This window comes from Sciurus carolinensis, chromosome X, assembly GCF_902686445.1.
Source record: "Sciurus carolinensis chromosome X, mSciCar1.2, whole genome shotgun sequence".
In the NCBI taxonomy this organism is placed as follows: domain Eukaryota; kingdom Metazoa; phylum Chordata; class Mammalia; order Rodentia; family Sciuridae; genus Sciurus; species Sciurus carolinensis.
The window spans coordinates 40,255,971-40,271,359 of NC_062232.1; the positions used below are offsets into that span (position 1 = coordinate 40,255,971).

Consider the following 15,389-nt stretch of genomic DNA (forward strand, 5'->3'; position numbering starts at 1 on the left):
GTCCAAGAATACATAGGGTGGGCAGGTACGATGGATGAGGGCCCCCAGTGCCCAAGACATGCCACATGAGCAGGGGGCACGCCCCCTCCCCTGAACTGCCCCACCCACTGGGGCACCAGCCACTCCCTGGGGAGGAGGGAGGAGGGAGAAGAGACAGAGGGAGGGCGGGAGGGAACCTCAAAGGCCAAGGCCAGCCAGGACACCCCTTGGGATCACACTGAGCTCGCCACATCCCCAAGGTGGCTGAACCTTCCGCACCAACCCGCCCAGGTCAGTCTCAGCCCCCAAAGAACCCCCAGCAGGGCAAACCCCAGCCTGCTGCCCCTAACCTCACAGCTCCTCTCCTAGCCTACTGCAGGTTCCCTTACCCACTGCTTGTCTCTAGAGTAGTGGCCACCCCTGAGTCCCTTCACAGCAATTCAGACCCATTTCTGTCTTCCCAACCCTGTCTCTACTCCAGATCTACCCCAAACCCTACCTCTCTCTACCTTGACTTCCATTTACTCTTTCCAAGATATCTGTCCCCCTCAGTCCTTAATTTTGCTGCTCATAACCCCAGATCTGCCTCCCCTAAACAGTAACTCTGTCCCCCAAGACCTGCCTTCATCCCCCCCAAGTTCTATCTCTGTCCCAGATCTGACTTCCAGTCACCCAAAGTTGTCTGTCTCCCTGAATCCTCCCCCCAAACCTCACCTTTGCTCCTCCAGGCTATTTCTGCTTATAAACCCTTATCTGCTCTATAACATCCTTGTCTCTGCCCCCAATTCTCTCCAGCCTCCCAAACCTGTCTCTAATCGCCAAACCCTAGCTTTATCCTCTTATCCTCATCTCTGATTCTCAAACCTCATATTTGTTCCCTGTGACTTTCCCTGATCTCCCCAAATCATTATCTCTCTCCCAAACCCCTGCCTGCTCATCAGAATACCTTAGTTACTCCAAATACTAAATCTACTCCCCCCAAATCTCTTCTGCTGTATAAGTCTTCATGCTTGCCTTCCCTAAACTCTACCCCAGCCCTAAAACAGGTTTCCACTCCCCGAATCTCTCTGGCCCCAAACTTTCTCTACCTCAGTTCTATCTTTGCTTCTCAAAATCTTCCTGGGGCTCCCATGATCCATCTCTAATCTATCTGCCTAAGTCGATTTCTGACTCCTAAACTCTCTCTCCATTCCAACAAAACCCTTAGACTCCTCAAATTTTTCTGTGATTCTCAAAATCCATCTCACCCCTGTAAACTACATCTTGAACTTTTCAGTTTTTATCCTCAAACTTCATCTGATTTCCCAACCTCATCTCTGTTTTCCCAGCATATATCTGAACCCAAAATATGTCTGAACTTCCAAGCTTGTCTCTCTCCTCATATCCCATATTTGCTTCCCCCAAACTCCCTGGTTACCACTCAGATTTCTCTGACTCCTCAACCCCATAGCTGCCTCTCACAAGTCACCTCCGACTTTTCAACTGCCATATCTTCCCCTCACCTTGGAACCTATCTCTGCTCCCATCAGTCCTGTGAGACCCTCCCTTGAGGGCTGGATAGGGATGTTACCTGGGGTGAGGGGCTGGGGCCGAGGGAGAGCTGAGGGTGCCCGGTTGCTGCCTGCTGCTGCTGCTGTTGGGGCAACACTTACTCTAGTGGGGCTGCTGATAAGGAGCTTTCATATCCCCCAGCCTCGAGATAAACTTTATCTCGGTCCGGAGAGTGATAACTGGGGTGGGGGGGCCAGCCCTTGCTAGGGGACGAGTGGGCAGCCCTGGACCCACCAAGGTACAAGGTGCAGGAGGCACAGTGGGCCTGAAGGGAAATTATGGCGGTGAAGATGTGGAGATGAGGGAAGAGTGGTGACAGAGAGGGAAAACGACACAGTGAGATAGAGAGAGAAGGGAAGGAGAAACAGAAGGACCTGGAGAGAAGGAGACACCAAGATAGAGAAAAAGTTTAAGAGACAAGAGAGACATGAAGCAAGATAATGGAGAAACAGACAAAGAGACAGAGTCAAAGAAATAGTAAGACAGAGACAGAATTTGGGGAGTCTAAGGGTTTTGTTGGAACAAAGAGGGTTTAGGAGTCAGAAATCTACTTGGGCAGAGAGATTAGAGGTGGATCATGGGACAGAGTGAAGGCAGGAGAAAGAGGGAGTACCAGGAGCAGAAATGTAGAGAGGAGAAAGGGACCCAGAAATAGCATTGTGACAAGAAAGAGACAAAGAATGAGAGACGAGAGGAAAGAGATGGAGGGTGAGATGGGGAAGCAAATACTTTATCCAGGGAGAGATGATGTGAACCCTGGGGCAGAGGAGGTGGTGGTGGTGGACACACTCAAGGGCTCATTTTAGTGCTTAGCCTATCTACACAATGGGTCATTTAGACAGGGGTAGGGGGAGAGTTTGAAGATGGCCTTCCATTCCATCTCCATCACTCCACCCTACAGAGAGGAAAATGAGCAGGTAGGGCCAAGGGCAGGTTTCCTAAACCCTTGTCCTGGGCTGCATGTGGCAAAATATGCTTAGGGTTATGGGAATAGGAAAAGAGGCATGGAAAAAAGGTCAGAGGGCTCCAAGAGCAAAATAGGGGGAAGAGACAGTGGGAGACACAGAACTAGAAACAGAACTGGAGAGATGCAGAGACATTCAAGAGAGATATGAGTGAAGAGGGAGACAGCAAGAGTAACATACAAAGAGGGAGAGCTGAGAGAGAGAAAGAGACAACAAAGATGTAAAGAGACAATCAGAGACCTGTAAGGATAGAAAACGGGAGGGAAAACGTTAGACATTCATAAAAGCACACTGAGAGGGCAGGGTGTATCATAGAAGCATAGAAAGTTAAGGGGGGAAGAGACGCAGGGAGGCAGAGAGCTAGAGACAGAAACACAAGACAAAATGGAGTCAAAGCCCATCTCCTGGGTCTTATCTCAGTCTGTACCAGCTCCAATATAGCATATGGGGAAACTGAGACCTGGTAATAGTGGGACTTGAAGGTGCCTGAAAGCAGAACTGTAGTGAGCCTCTCCAGGGGAGAGGGTATGGGAGAGGGAACACCTCCCACCTGACACCCTTCTCAGAGGAAGCCAGTGGCCTTAGGGTGATTTCAAAAGTTGGGCGGGGATGGCAGAGATAAGCAGTGTGGGGTACTGACCCCCCCATGGAGCAGGGAGGAACTAAGGGGGCCCTCTGCCTGCAGACCCAACAGAGGTGGGGGAGGGGGAGTGAAGCCGGAAACCATGGGGTTTCTGAGAAAGTTAGAGGGTGAGATGCAACAGATAGGAACAAAGTTGGGGCACACAGAAGGATGAACCCCAAGGTCCTGAGGGAAGTGACCAAGGGTTTCAAGGGACCCCTGGCTATGCATTCCATCCCACCCTAACTTTTATAAAATAGGAGAGGAGGAAGGATGGGGGCAGAGGGAATAAGAAAAAGTAGAGAAGGAGATGAGGAAAGAGGAGAGGAGGGAGAGAAGATTGAAGGAGGAAGAGGAAAAGAAGGATAAAGAAAAAGGGAAGGAGCGGGAAGAGGGAAGAAGCAGGGAGGAGAGGAGAAGGGGAAGAAAAAGGAGTGCAGGAGGAGATGTAGAAAGGGGAAGAGAGGTAGGGTTATGAAAAAGGAGAGGAGAGAAGAAAAGACAAGGGAGAGAAAAGGAAGAAAGCAAGTAGGAACAGAACATGGAGAGGAAAAAGGTAAAGGAAGAGAATTAGCAAGGGGTAGAAAGAGAAGGGGAAAGAAGAGAAGAAAAAAGAGTTGAGAATGGGGAAAGATGAGATGGAAGGGGAAAGGAAGGAGAGAGATGAGGAGGTGAAGAGGAGGAAGAGGAGAAGGAAGACAAGGGAGCAGGTGAGAAGAGAGGGAGGAGAGAAGAAATGAAGCAAGAAGAGAATGGGAAAGAAGATGAAAGGAGGGGAGGATGAGAAGTGAGGAAGGAGTGGAAGACAAGAGAGATGAAAGTGTGGGAAAAGAGGAGGAGGAAGAAGAGAAGGAGGGGAATCGGGAGGTGGAAAGGAAGAATATGGAGATTGAGGAGGAGGAAAGGAGGGAAGAGGAGCACATGGAATCAAGAGAGGGGAGATGTATTTCTGTCTGAGGACCCTTTCTGTCCTCACAGGTTAAACCCCAGAGGCCCCATGGAATTCCCTGGCCTGGGGGCCCTGGGGACCTCAGAACCCCTGCCTCAGTTTGTGGATCCTGCCTTGGTGTCCTCGACACCAGAGTCAGGGGTCTTCTTCCCCTCTGGGCCTGAGGGCTTGGATGCAGCAGCTTCCTCCACTGCCCCAAGCACAGCCACTGCTGCAGCTACTACACTGGCCTACTACAGGGACGCTGAGGCCTACAGACACTCTCCAGGTAACTCCTTTGGGTAGCTGTCTTGTCATTGGATAGATGCTGTTGGGGTTGCCATGGAGCTCCTTAGTTAGGTCAGAATCCCACTGAGAAGTCATCTTAATAATGACTGGGCACTTTGTCTTTGAATGTGCTGAACCCTCTCCCTAGTTAGTCCTGGGAATCCCAATGTTCCTCAACTTGCCACATTGGGACAGCCATTTTGAGAAGCAAGGTTGGAAGAATGTGATGACTGCCCTAGTTGTCAAGTGGTCCATGGGACTCAAATCCCAATGCTAGTCTTCAAAGCTCATTTGGTAATGGTTGGAGGTTACTCCTGTTGCTGTGTAGACCAGTGGGTCTCAAGAATCACCCAATGGCTGGCAATTGTTTTGGTAGCCTGTGGAAAGACTGGAAACCTGGACATCATTTTGGGACTGTTGGACACCACTGCATCCTGAAAAGTGGGGTGACCTTAGATCTCTCCTCTTCTTTCTTCCTTCCTTTCCTTCCCCATCCCCTAACAGTCTTTCAGGTGTACCCACTGCTCAACTGTATGGAGGGGATCTCAGGGGGTTCACCCTATGCTGGCTGGGCCTATGGCAAGACGGGGCTCTATCCTGCCTCAACCGTGTGCCCCAGTCGTGAGGACTCCCCTCCCCAGGCCCCGGAAGATCCGGATGGGAAGAGCAACACCAGTTTCCTGGAGACCTTGAAGACAGAGCGGCTGAGTCCTGACCTCTTGACCCTGGGGCCTGCCCTGCCTTCATCTCTCCCTGTCTCCAGTAGTGCTTATGGGGGTCCTGACTTTTCTGGTCCCTTCTTTTCTCCCACTGGGAGCCCCCTCAATTCAGCAGCTTATTCTTCCCCCAAGCTTCGTGGAAGCCTTCCTCTACCCCCTTGTGGTGAGGGTCTCATAAAGGGACTGGGAGGTTGAGGTGGGTTGGGGGTGGCCCAAGGTGAACTTAAACTGAGCCTGGCTCTCTCTTCCCCTCTGTTCGCTGTCCCCAGAGGCCAGGGAGTGTGTGAACTGCGGAGCAACAGCCACTCCACTGTGGCGGAGGGACAGGACAGGCCACTACCTGTGCAACGCTTGCGGCCTTTATCACAAGATGAATGGGCAGAACAGGCCTCTCATTCGGCCCAAGAAGCGCCTGGTAAGAATGCAGGCCCACCTCACCGCTACAGGCACTGCTGCTCTCACCTGTGCAAGAACTTGTTCCCACCTGGGACAAGAACCCACATCCTCTCATCATGGGGGAACCCATGTCTTCAGATGTACAGGAAACTACTGCCTGCCATCCTAAATAGGACCACTGTACTAACACTGTATAAAGTCCTTGCCCTTTTCCTATATAGGAACCCCTCTATCCTTTTCTCATATGGAAACTTCTGGCTCTTCCTATACAGGGATTCAGCTCTGTACAGGGCCTCTCATCCTCAACCTACACATAGGGGCTTCAAGCAGAACCCCTGTCCTGGGTTCCTTCCTCCTATGTGATTTAATAGAACTGGGGTGCTACCCGGGCATCAGGATTACTTTTGCATGTGTGCGGTGTTAAGGATGGAACCCAGCATAGGCAAGTGCTCTACCGCCGAGCTACAGCCCTCCACCACAGGATTTGTTTAACTCCCCCAATGATTCTGATATGTAACCAAAGTTAAGAAACATTAATGTAGTTCATTACAGAATACAAAACAAAAATGATCTATCCTGAACAGGAATCCCTGCCTCAGTCTGACCCCCATGTCTTTAATCTTCCTGAGAGACCCTGTGAGACCCTGATACTTTTTTTTCCAGCATTGGGGATTGAAGTCAGTGGTGCTTTACCACTGAGCTACATCCCAACCCTTTTTACTTACTTTGAGCCAGGATCATGCCAAGTTGCCGAGGTTGGCCTTGAACTAGCAATCCTCCTACCTCTGCCTCCCTGGTCACTGGGATTATAAGCATGCACTACCATTCCCACCTGATCTCCTCTCTCTCTCTTTTTTTCAGGTAGTACTGGGGATTGAACCCAGGGGTGCTGTACCACTGAGTTATAGCCCCAGCTCTTCTTTGTATTGTATTTTGAGACAGGGTCTCACTAAGTTGCCCAGGCTAGGCTTGAATTTTCAATTTTCCTTGCCTTAACCTCCTGAGTAGCTGGGATTATAGGTGTGTGCCACCATGCCTGACTCCCTGATGCCCTCTCCTACCTCTCCAGGGCACTGATCTCATGTTCTTTTGTCCTCCAGATTGTCAGTAAACGGGCAGGTACTCAGTGCACCAACTGCCAGACAACAACCACGACACTGTGGCGGAGAAATGCCAGCGGAGACCCTGTGTGCAATGCCTGTGGCCTTTACTACAAGCTACACCAGGTGACACCATGCCTCTCAGAGCCTCTCCTATTCCCCCAACCTCACACCATGCTTCCCCTCTTCAATCAGTCCCCTTCTACACTGAGCACTCTTTACCCTCAGAGCACCACCTACTCTCTCTTCCTTCTTCCTCTGCCTTCCCCTCACTTTTGCCTCCTTGCCCTTTGTTTCTTTCTTCCCTCTTCTCTTTTCTTTTAGCCTTCTCCATTCCCTCCTTTGCTCTCCTCCCTCCCTTTCACCCCCTCCTCGATCTTCTGCCTCTTTCCTCCCGTCTTCAGCTAACTTGCCCGCCCCTGTCCTAGGCCTTGGGTAGCTCCCATCAGGACTGAAGGCTCTGCCCAAGCTCAAGAGCCTCACGACCTCAGGATTCCTTAGGATGATATATCTGCCAGCCCAGGGCCACACTTCCCTAGTCCTTGAACAGATTTACTTTTTCTTTTTCTTTTTTCTTTTTTTGGTACTGGGGATTGAACCCAGGGACACTTTACCACTGAGCCATATACCCAGCACATTTTTATTTTGAGACAGGGTCTCACTAAATGGTACCTTGCTAATTTGCTGAGTCTGGCTTTGGACTCATGATCCTCCTGCCTCAGCCTCCAGAGTCACTGGGATTATAGATAGGTATATGCCACCATGCTAGGCTACAACTGCCTATTCTTAAAGAAGCTGGGTAGAGCCGGAAACGGTGGCACATGCCTGTAATCCCAGCAGATCAGGAGGGTGGGGGAAGGAGGATCACAAGTTCGAGCGCTGCCTCGGCAATTTAGTGAGGCCATAAGCAATTTAGCAAGACCCTGTCTCAAAATAAAAATAAAAGGGGCTGGGGATCTGACTCAGTGTTTAAGTAATTCTCAGTACCAAAAAAAATATAAAATAAAAAGCTGGGTGGAGAGGACATCCATAGCCCAGACACTGACTGGAGCTGAAAAATCCCTGTTACCTCCCTTTTTGACAGGTGAACCGACCACTGACCATGCGGAAGGATGGTATTCAGACTCGGAACCGCAAGGCATCTGGAAAAGGGAAAAAGAAGCGGGGGTCAAGTCTGGGAGGAACAGGAGCAGCTGAAGGACCAGCTGGTGGCTTCATGGTGGTGGCTGGTAGCAGTGGTAGTGGGAATTGTGGAGAGGTAGCCTCAGGTTTGACACTGGGTCCTCCAGGTACTGCCCATCTCTACCAAGGCCTGGGCCCTGTGGTGCTGTCAGGGCCTGTTAGCCACCTCATGCCTTTCCCTGGACCCCTGCTGGGCTCACCCACAGGATCCTTCCCCACAGGCCCTGTGCCTCCCACCACCAGCACCACTGTGGTGGCTCCACTCAGCTCTTGAGGGCACAGAGCATGGCTTCAGGGAGCAGGGGTGGGGTGGTGGTTCCCTCCCGTTGTATCCAGCAGTCTATACAACCCAACCCTCTGGGACCCAGTCATCTCCTGCCTGGATTTTCAAAGTTTTTGTAAAATAAAACCACCAAAGTCCTGAAATTGGAGGTGTGAGTCTCTTTGTGCATAAATGGCAGTGGTAGGTGGGGTATGTAGGAGAGTCTGTGGTTCTCTGATGCCAGGGTCCAGCTGTCATATATGACTATGTGAGGCTGGGTGAGGTGGCTGAAAGTTATAACTGAAAGTTATAATGTACAAATGTAACAGTATATATGAGACTTCGTGGACAGCATCTGCGTGGTCCCATCTGTCTTGGGAAGATAACATGAGACCAGCTAACTGTAGGATGAGATGGTGTGAGATGGCATGTGTGACAACGGGTGATAATAACAGCATGTGGAAGTGTGTGGGGTTGTGGTAGTATGGTTGTGCATGACTCTGACCTTTGAGACAGTGTGGCAGCACACATGCCGGGCACAGAATCTGACCAACAGATATCTTTGGACTGTTGAGCTCGAACTGCATATGATGGCATGTGGACAGCATGTGACTGGGAGGGTACATATGTCTGAATGTCTTTTGGGGTTTGACAATAGCATTATTTCTCTGCCAGTCTCTGTGCTTGAGTGTGGGTGTACATGAGTGTGCACACACATGTGCCATGGAACAGTGTCTCTGAGTGGCTGACAATATGAGCAGCTCTGTATATATTTGTGGAGTTATCCATGGGCATAATTTACCATGGTGTAAATTAGGGACCCTCTTCTGAGGAACAAAACACCCAGCCTTCAGGACAGGAAAGGGGGGAGAGGGGTGGAGCCAAACGGTAGCTGCCAAGGTCAGAAGGCCAGTACTAGAGCCTGGAGTAGTCCCTCAGCTTCCCTGTCAGTCACCTCTTATCTGTCTCAGTCCAGCTCTGGCTGTAGCCCTGGAGGAAATGGAAGAGAATGAGGAGTGAGATTAGGAGAACAAAATAGTTTTTGGAGGTGCTATTTAGATCCTGTAGGTGAGGAGCTCCACACAGTGCCAACTCCCTCTCCAACACTCCTTCCTACTCACCTGGGTGAGAGGCCCGCTCAAGTGACATCTGTCCTTCAATCTTAAAACTTAAGTAGGTGCATACTCTGAGTTGGGGGACATCCTAAGGCATGTAGGTAAAGTGGCTCTCTTGAGGCCAACAGCTTAGCAAGGGGCTGAGCCAGGCAGTCTGTCCCACAGTCTGTCTCAGCCTCTTTCCCACCTAGCCACTGCCCATGGCAAGCAGCACCATTTCCTGGGTGCTCACCATGGGTCAGTCAACAGGCTGGGAAGTTTGGGTACCTTTAGTTCATTTATCTGAAGAAAAATACCCTGAGGAAAGAATATCGTACTCATTTTACTAATGAAAAAGTGAGGCTGAGAAATGACTGATAAGTACATTGTCCTGACCATACCAAGTTTAAGGAGTAGAATCCAGATGGAGTGGCTCACTGACCCCACCTCCACTAAGTGTTTCTTACCTGCAATTGAGCTACTTCTCCCAGTTTCTCCCCTAGAGCCCCAGAGATGAGAGTTGCAGGGGTCCACAGATCCCAAGCACATTATGGAGAAACAGCTATCCTCCGGGGAACACCACCATCAGCTAGATGCCACACCATTGCCACTGAGTAGCCCACTGCAGAATCACAGTAGTCTGTGTACCTTGCAGGGACTACAGAATGGCCCTGACCCTGTAAAAGTTGCCTTCTAGGCCACCAACCAAAGCACAGCTCTCACACACTGCAGGAGCCCTGTCCTCATCTTGACCAGCAGCAACTCCACTCAGAACTGATGCTGAAAAGGTGCTAGTCCCACTCTGCTCAGGGTCCCCTGGCCTCATCCCTTATAGGAACAGCTACTCTAGCCTGGTATGGGAGCTCTTTCAAAAACTGTAAAGGAACCATACCTCTATTGACAGAAAACCCACCCTGATCTAGACAGGAACACCAGTCCCCACCTTGTAGAGGAGAACCCTATCTTCCCCCAATAGAGGCACCTCTGCCTAAGCCCAGTAAGAAATCGTGGAAAACACACTGTGTGGAAGTCTCTGCACCACCCTGGCTCTCTATATGAGTACCAATCTCTCTTAGGAGTCCTATCGGGACCTCTGGGCTGGGCTGCAGCCCTTCCCTCCAGGAAGCATCTTAGATACACCTCACTCCCAATAAACTGACTTCTGAATCACAGTCCTGAGACTTTCTCTAGAGAAGTTCCTACAGGAACTGTAACTGTGTGTGGAAGCCCTTGCCTTCACTGTTGGCAATGAACCCTGACATCATCCTGCACAACAATCCTAGATCTTACATTTTACCCTGTGGTGTCTGCAAGAACTCAGGATCCAACTTGAAATGTGAACCTCCCTCAGGAATGTGTAAGAAAACCCTCTCCTGGTCCACATGGCAGGAATATCTGTGCTAATCCTCTACTACGAACCCCAATCTGTCCTATATGTTAGGTCCTCAGGCCAAAGAAACTCCATTTTGAAAATCAGCACCTGCCAACCCAGGTATGACCTTCCCGGTAGGCCCACCCCAAAAGAGTCCCTAACTACGGAAACCACAACACAACACCAAATAACAATCACAGGGTCAGACAGGTTGTTTTTTTTAACTACCATCGTACATGACTATATAGTTAAGAAGTTTTTTCTTACAGGCTGCTGTGCCTTGCAGAGGGGCAGCCTGGCAAACTCTCTCTGTCAATAAACCATTGCTTGAACTCAGAGATGGGTCTCTTGTGGATATTTGCACCAGCTGTCCTAATATTCTGGAACTGAATCCCGGGAGGGGATCCATGATTATTGCCTGCTGGCTCTCCCTTCATGGGTATCCTAGCTGCCCTGACCGTGCCCACTCTTCCCTGGCCAATATCCACGATAGGGCATTTCCGCCTCTTGCCGTTGCTGACCTCCTCGCCCACCACAGAATTCAACTCTGGACAGCCTTCTGTCTACTGAGTTCTCAGAGCTCTTTTATGGTGGTCTTGAACACACACACACACACACACACACACACACACACACACACACACTTTCTCTCTCTCTGAAAACCTCAGCACTGGGTTAGGGTCCCCCTCGGCTTTGGTTGCAGACCTGTCAGGGACGGTGACAACCCTCACTGATGGTCTGCTCCTACGTGGGAAATCAGAGAGGTGTGGGAACACTCCTTCCTCTCCTGTTTCCCTTCTCCAGGTTCCTGAGAGCTCTTAGTCTTGGGCTCTGCCCAATCTAAAATTCTCTGCAACCCCCATACCCTCAGCTGTCTCCTCAAAAACCTTTGGCCTCTCCATTTAACTCCAGGTCTCAAACCTCACAAGCTCATTTTCTATTGCAACACAGTCTGACCCCAATATAAGTTAGATAATGAGTCCTCTTGGCCAGAGAATAGGACTTTCAATCCCATCATCATACAGGATTTATAGCTTCTGTCACTGTAGCGGCAAGAGGGTAGAGATTCCTTATGTTGAAGGCTTCTCTTTTCTTCACTCTCGCCCCTTTTTGTGCCAATCCTGCTCCCCTGCACAGGTCCTCCTTGTTGCTCTCCTTTAACCCTTTCACCTCCCAATCCTAACAACTTTCCCTCTTTTGACCCACAGATCACTCTTCACTTTCTCGACCTCCACCTTATGCTTCTTTGTCTGCTTGTCCAGCCACACCTTCATCACCTTCCTAGGACACACCTTTGCTAAATAGGGACCCATCTTCCCTGTCCAGTCCCATCCTTCAACCCCCTTCCTTCCCCTTCTCTTGATCTCAACAGCACATCCCCCACTCCCGCCTCTCCTTCTCCCTCTTTCTCTTTTCCTCATTCCCACTCTTGTGGGCCCCACCTCTTTGCTCCAGCAGTACCCCCCTTACCATTGCAGAGGTAGCTGGTGCCAAAGGCATTGTGTGTGTTCACATTCCCTTCTTACACACTGACCTCTCCCAGATTGAGAAACGTTTAGGTTCTTACTCTACTGATCCCAACTCCTATACTAAAGAATTCCAATAACACCCAGTGCCACAATCTGACATGAAGTGATATCTATATCATTCTCTCTTCCACCTTCCTCCGGGAGGAAAGACAGAGGATTTGGGCCACTGACCAAGTACATGCAGATGAGACACATATAACTTAATGAGAATCCAGCACAATTTCTGTTTTACAGAGGCTCTTCAACACTATACTAAAGTAGACCCACAATCCCCAGATGGCACTGCCATCCTTATGACTCATCTTACCTCCCAGTCTGCCCCAGACATTCGGAAAAAAATAAATCTTAAAAGGTTAGAGGAAGGTCCCCAAATGCCCCAATCAACCATTCTTAATGCTTCCTTTAAGGTTTTTAGTTATAGAGAAGAACAACAAAAAACAGATAAAAGAGACAAAGCCAAATTTCAACTTTTGGCACAGTCCCTGCCCAGCAAACCCAAGGGTACAGCTTCCGATGAAGGGCACTACAAGGCACTTGAAGATTGCTTCAAGTGCAAACTGGGCCCCTGGGCGCCTTAATCCCCGACTGCCACCTGGCCCTTGCCCTAAAGGCAAAAGGAACAGACACTGGGGAGTTGACTGTCCCTTTACCCAATGAGGTGAGGGTCCAAACCTTCCCTCTTCCTCCTCCCTAACTAACCGCATAGGGCTGGCTTCTGAGGATTGAAAGTGCCCAGGACCCTCCTCCCTGATGACCATCACCCACCAGGAGTCCAGGGTAACTGTTGAAGGTAGGCCAATCTCTTCCCTCTTTGATATGGGAGCAACTTTTTCAGCTTTGCCTGAATTTGGGAAACCAACTCAGCCTTCCAAACCCTCTGTAGTTGGGGTAGAGGGAATAACTTCCAACCCACAGATAACAATGCAGCATCAAGGGGACTCCTTTCACCCCTTCCTTTTTAATTATACCTCATTGCCCCACTCCCTTAACGGGAAGAGACTTCCCCTCAAAATTTCAAGTTTTCCTCACCCCTCATTTCCCTTCCATAAGTCCCAATATGGAACAACCCACCTAGTGGCTACAGATCTCTCTCCCTTCTCTTCTTGCCAATTCCCTGTTTTCCTTTCTACATATACCACATTGCTTCTTTCTTTGACCCCAAGTAACCCACCTCTCCTCCACCCCCTCTGCCCCCACACCTAGTCCACCCTCAAGTTTGGGATTTGATTCATCCAGCTATCGCAACTCACCATACACCCATCTGCATATCCCTGAAGGACCCCTCCTCTTTCCCATGTCATCCTCAATAACCAATCTCCCTGACTAGAGGGCTAAAACCCATCATAACAGATATTAAAGATGCCTTTTTCTTTACTCCCATACATCCTGATTCACAAGATATCTTTGCCTCTACAAGGACTGACCTAGATACTCATCATTCCCAACAGTTCAACTGAACCGTCCTCCCCCAGGGATTTCAAGGCAGTCCCCATTTCTTTTGCCAACCACTCACTAAGAATCTCTCTTCTCTTTCCCTGTTATCCCGTCTTCTTATACAATATGTGGATGATTTCCTCCTCTGCAGTCCTGCCCCAATTTCAGCCATGGATTTCATCTCTCTACCTACAAGTCACCCTCTTCAACTTCTTTCCAGAGAAATCTCTTATTTCTCTTCCTTACTTCTATTCTGTTTTTCTCTCCTATGCACTCTAAAATATTAGGCTATTGGCAATTCCAGGTTCACCAAACCTAGGGCACACCAACTCTTCTTAACTCCACCTGCTGGGATGGCACATTCAACACTCCTCTCATTCTCCAATTTGATGTCTGCACAATCACCGTGCCACGAAATTTCATCACCGGGTGCTACTCCCTTGATTGGGAACAAGAATATGCCTCCCAACACAAGTACATGTGCTTCAAACGCAAACAAACGCCAGCTTGCAAAAGTATCCCTGACGAGGATTATTGTCCCTATTGGTCTTCCCGTCATGTTCACACAGCTATCACAGGAAGTTACTTCCTCAAACTCTGTCTCCCGCCAACTAGAAAAGTACCCAATGTAACCCCATACAACATACCATCCCTCATCCTCAAAACCCACTTTGGGACTCTACTGTCAAGGTTGGGGTTTGTATAGATGGGCAGGGAAGAGATTCAGCAGGAATAATTAAAATGATTAAGGCCTATATCCAACCAGTGACAAGCCAAAATGCAACATAGCTCAAATCATCACAAACAGTACTAAATCCACACCTAGACCCCCTATGCTCACATTTCTCAACACAACCTTACAACTCCTCAACAATTCTAACCCATCCTATACTTCTGACTGCTGGCTCTGCATCTCTCTTACCCACAGCTCATTGATAGCAAACCCTATCGTTTCTCCATGAACTTCCAATCTAACCTCTCTCTTCATCGCTTCCTCCTGTAATTCCTCAGGACCACTTTATTCCAATGTCTCCTACTTTACCCTCCCCAACCCTATGTCTCTATTCCACCATGCTACCCAACAGTTCCCTATGCAATACAACTTACAATGTCACTCAGTCACTCCAGAGCCAACCTGGCATCTTCTTCCTCTGTGGAAGCTCCATTCTTCACTGCCTGACACCCCCTATTCCCACCTTATGCCTCCCTGTCCTCCTCACAACCGATAGAAGCATATACGCTGAGGAGAAGGTCGAATTAACCCTTTCCTCCCCCTCCTGGACTCCACTTCAGAATCCCAGATGCAAAAGAGCAATCCTTTTCCCAGTCCTCATTGGATCATGAAAATTGGCAACAGATGGCATGGGTGTGGCAAAAATAGGTACAGCCACTCGTCTTTACCATAAACTCTCCCAAGAATTGAATGAAGACATTGAACGGGTGGCAGATTCCCTGGAGTCTCTTCAAATTCAAGTCACCTCCTTAGCCAATGTAGTTCTCCAAAATAGGAGAACCATTGACTTACTAACAGCAGAGAAGGGAGGCCCTTGTGTCTTTTCAGGAGAGGAATGCTTTTACTTCACCAACAAATCCCAAATAGTCCAAGGAAAGATAACTGACCTCTGGGAGAACATCAAGAAATGGCGCCAGGAACAGCAGCAGTCATCTTCCTGGAACCTTTTGGGCCAGACTCTCTGTTGGCTGCTCCCACTGATGGGCTCTCTCCTTACACTCATCATACTGCTTTTAATAGGAACTTCTCTGGTAAATTGCCTGAAAAATTTTTTACAAGATCGAGTAAAGGCACTCACTAATCAGACTGTAAACCAGCTCTTTATGAGCCAATATAGCCTCTCCCCGAAGTTCCAGCCTCAACCCTTCTTCACCCCCATTCAGTTCGAAGAAGTCAGAAAAAAAAGATGCCTCTTATCATTATAAGACAAAAGGCTGGAATGTTAGGTCCTCAGG

General features: G+C 49.3%; 1 protein-coding gene across 2 annotated transcripts; it reads left to right on the forward strand.

Moving 5' to 3' along the window:
* The first annotated feature begins 189 nt into the window (after positions 1-189).
* Gata1 (GATA binding protein 1) lies at positions 190-8,145 on the forward strand. 2 transcript variants are annotated; one of them, XM_047536853.1, is made up of 6 exons: positions 190-270; positions 4,096-4,334; positions 4,838-5,215; positions 5,322-5,467; positions 6,549-6,674; positions 7,633-8,145. In XM_047536853.1, the coding sequence occupies exons 2-6, from the start codon at positions 4,115-4,117 to the stop codon at positions 8,002-8,004; spliced, it is 1,242 nt and encodes a 413-aa protein (XP_047392809.1). In that variant the 5' UTR covers positions 190-270; positions 4,096-4,114; the 3' UTR covers positions 8,005-8,145. The 2 variants fall into 2 exon arrangements, with proteins under 2 accessions (XP_047392809.1, XP_047392810.1); XM_047536854.1 differs by lacking the exon at positions 190-270 and adding an exon at positions 3,633-3,673.
* Positions 8,146-15,389: the final 7,244 nt, after the last annotated feature.

What these genes read in the sequence shown, in the direction of transcription:
- Gata1 (XM_047536853.1), top strand. Translation starts at nt 4,115, where the DNA reads ATGGAATTCCCTGGCCTGGGGGCCCTGGGGACCTCAGAACCCCTGCCT. An exon ending in CCTTCCTCTACCCCCTTGTG is followed by an intron (nt 5,216 to 5,321) that starts GTGAGGGTCTCA and finishes CGCTGTCCCCAG; the next exon opens with AGGCCAGGGAGTGTGTGAAC. An exon ending in TTTACTACAAGCTACACCAG is followed by an intron (nt 6,675 to 7,632) that starts GTGACACCATGC and finishes CCTTTTTGACAG; the next exon opens with GTGAACCGACCACTGACCAT.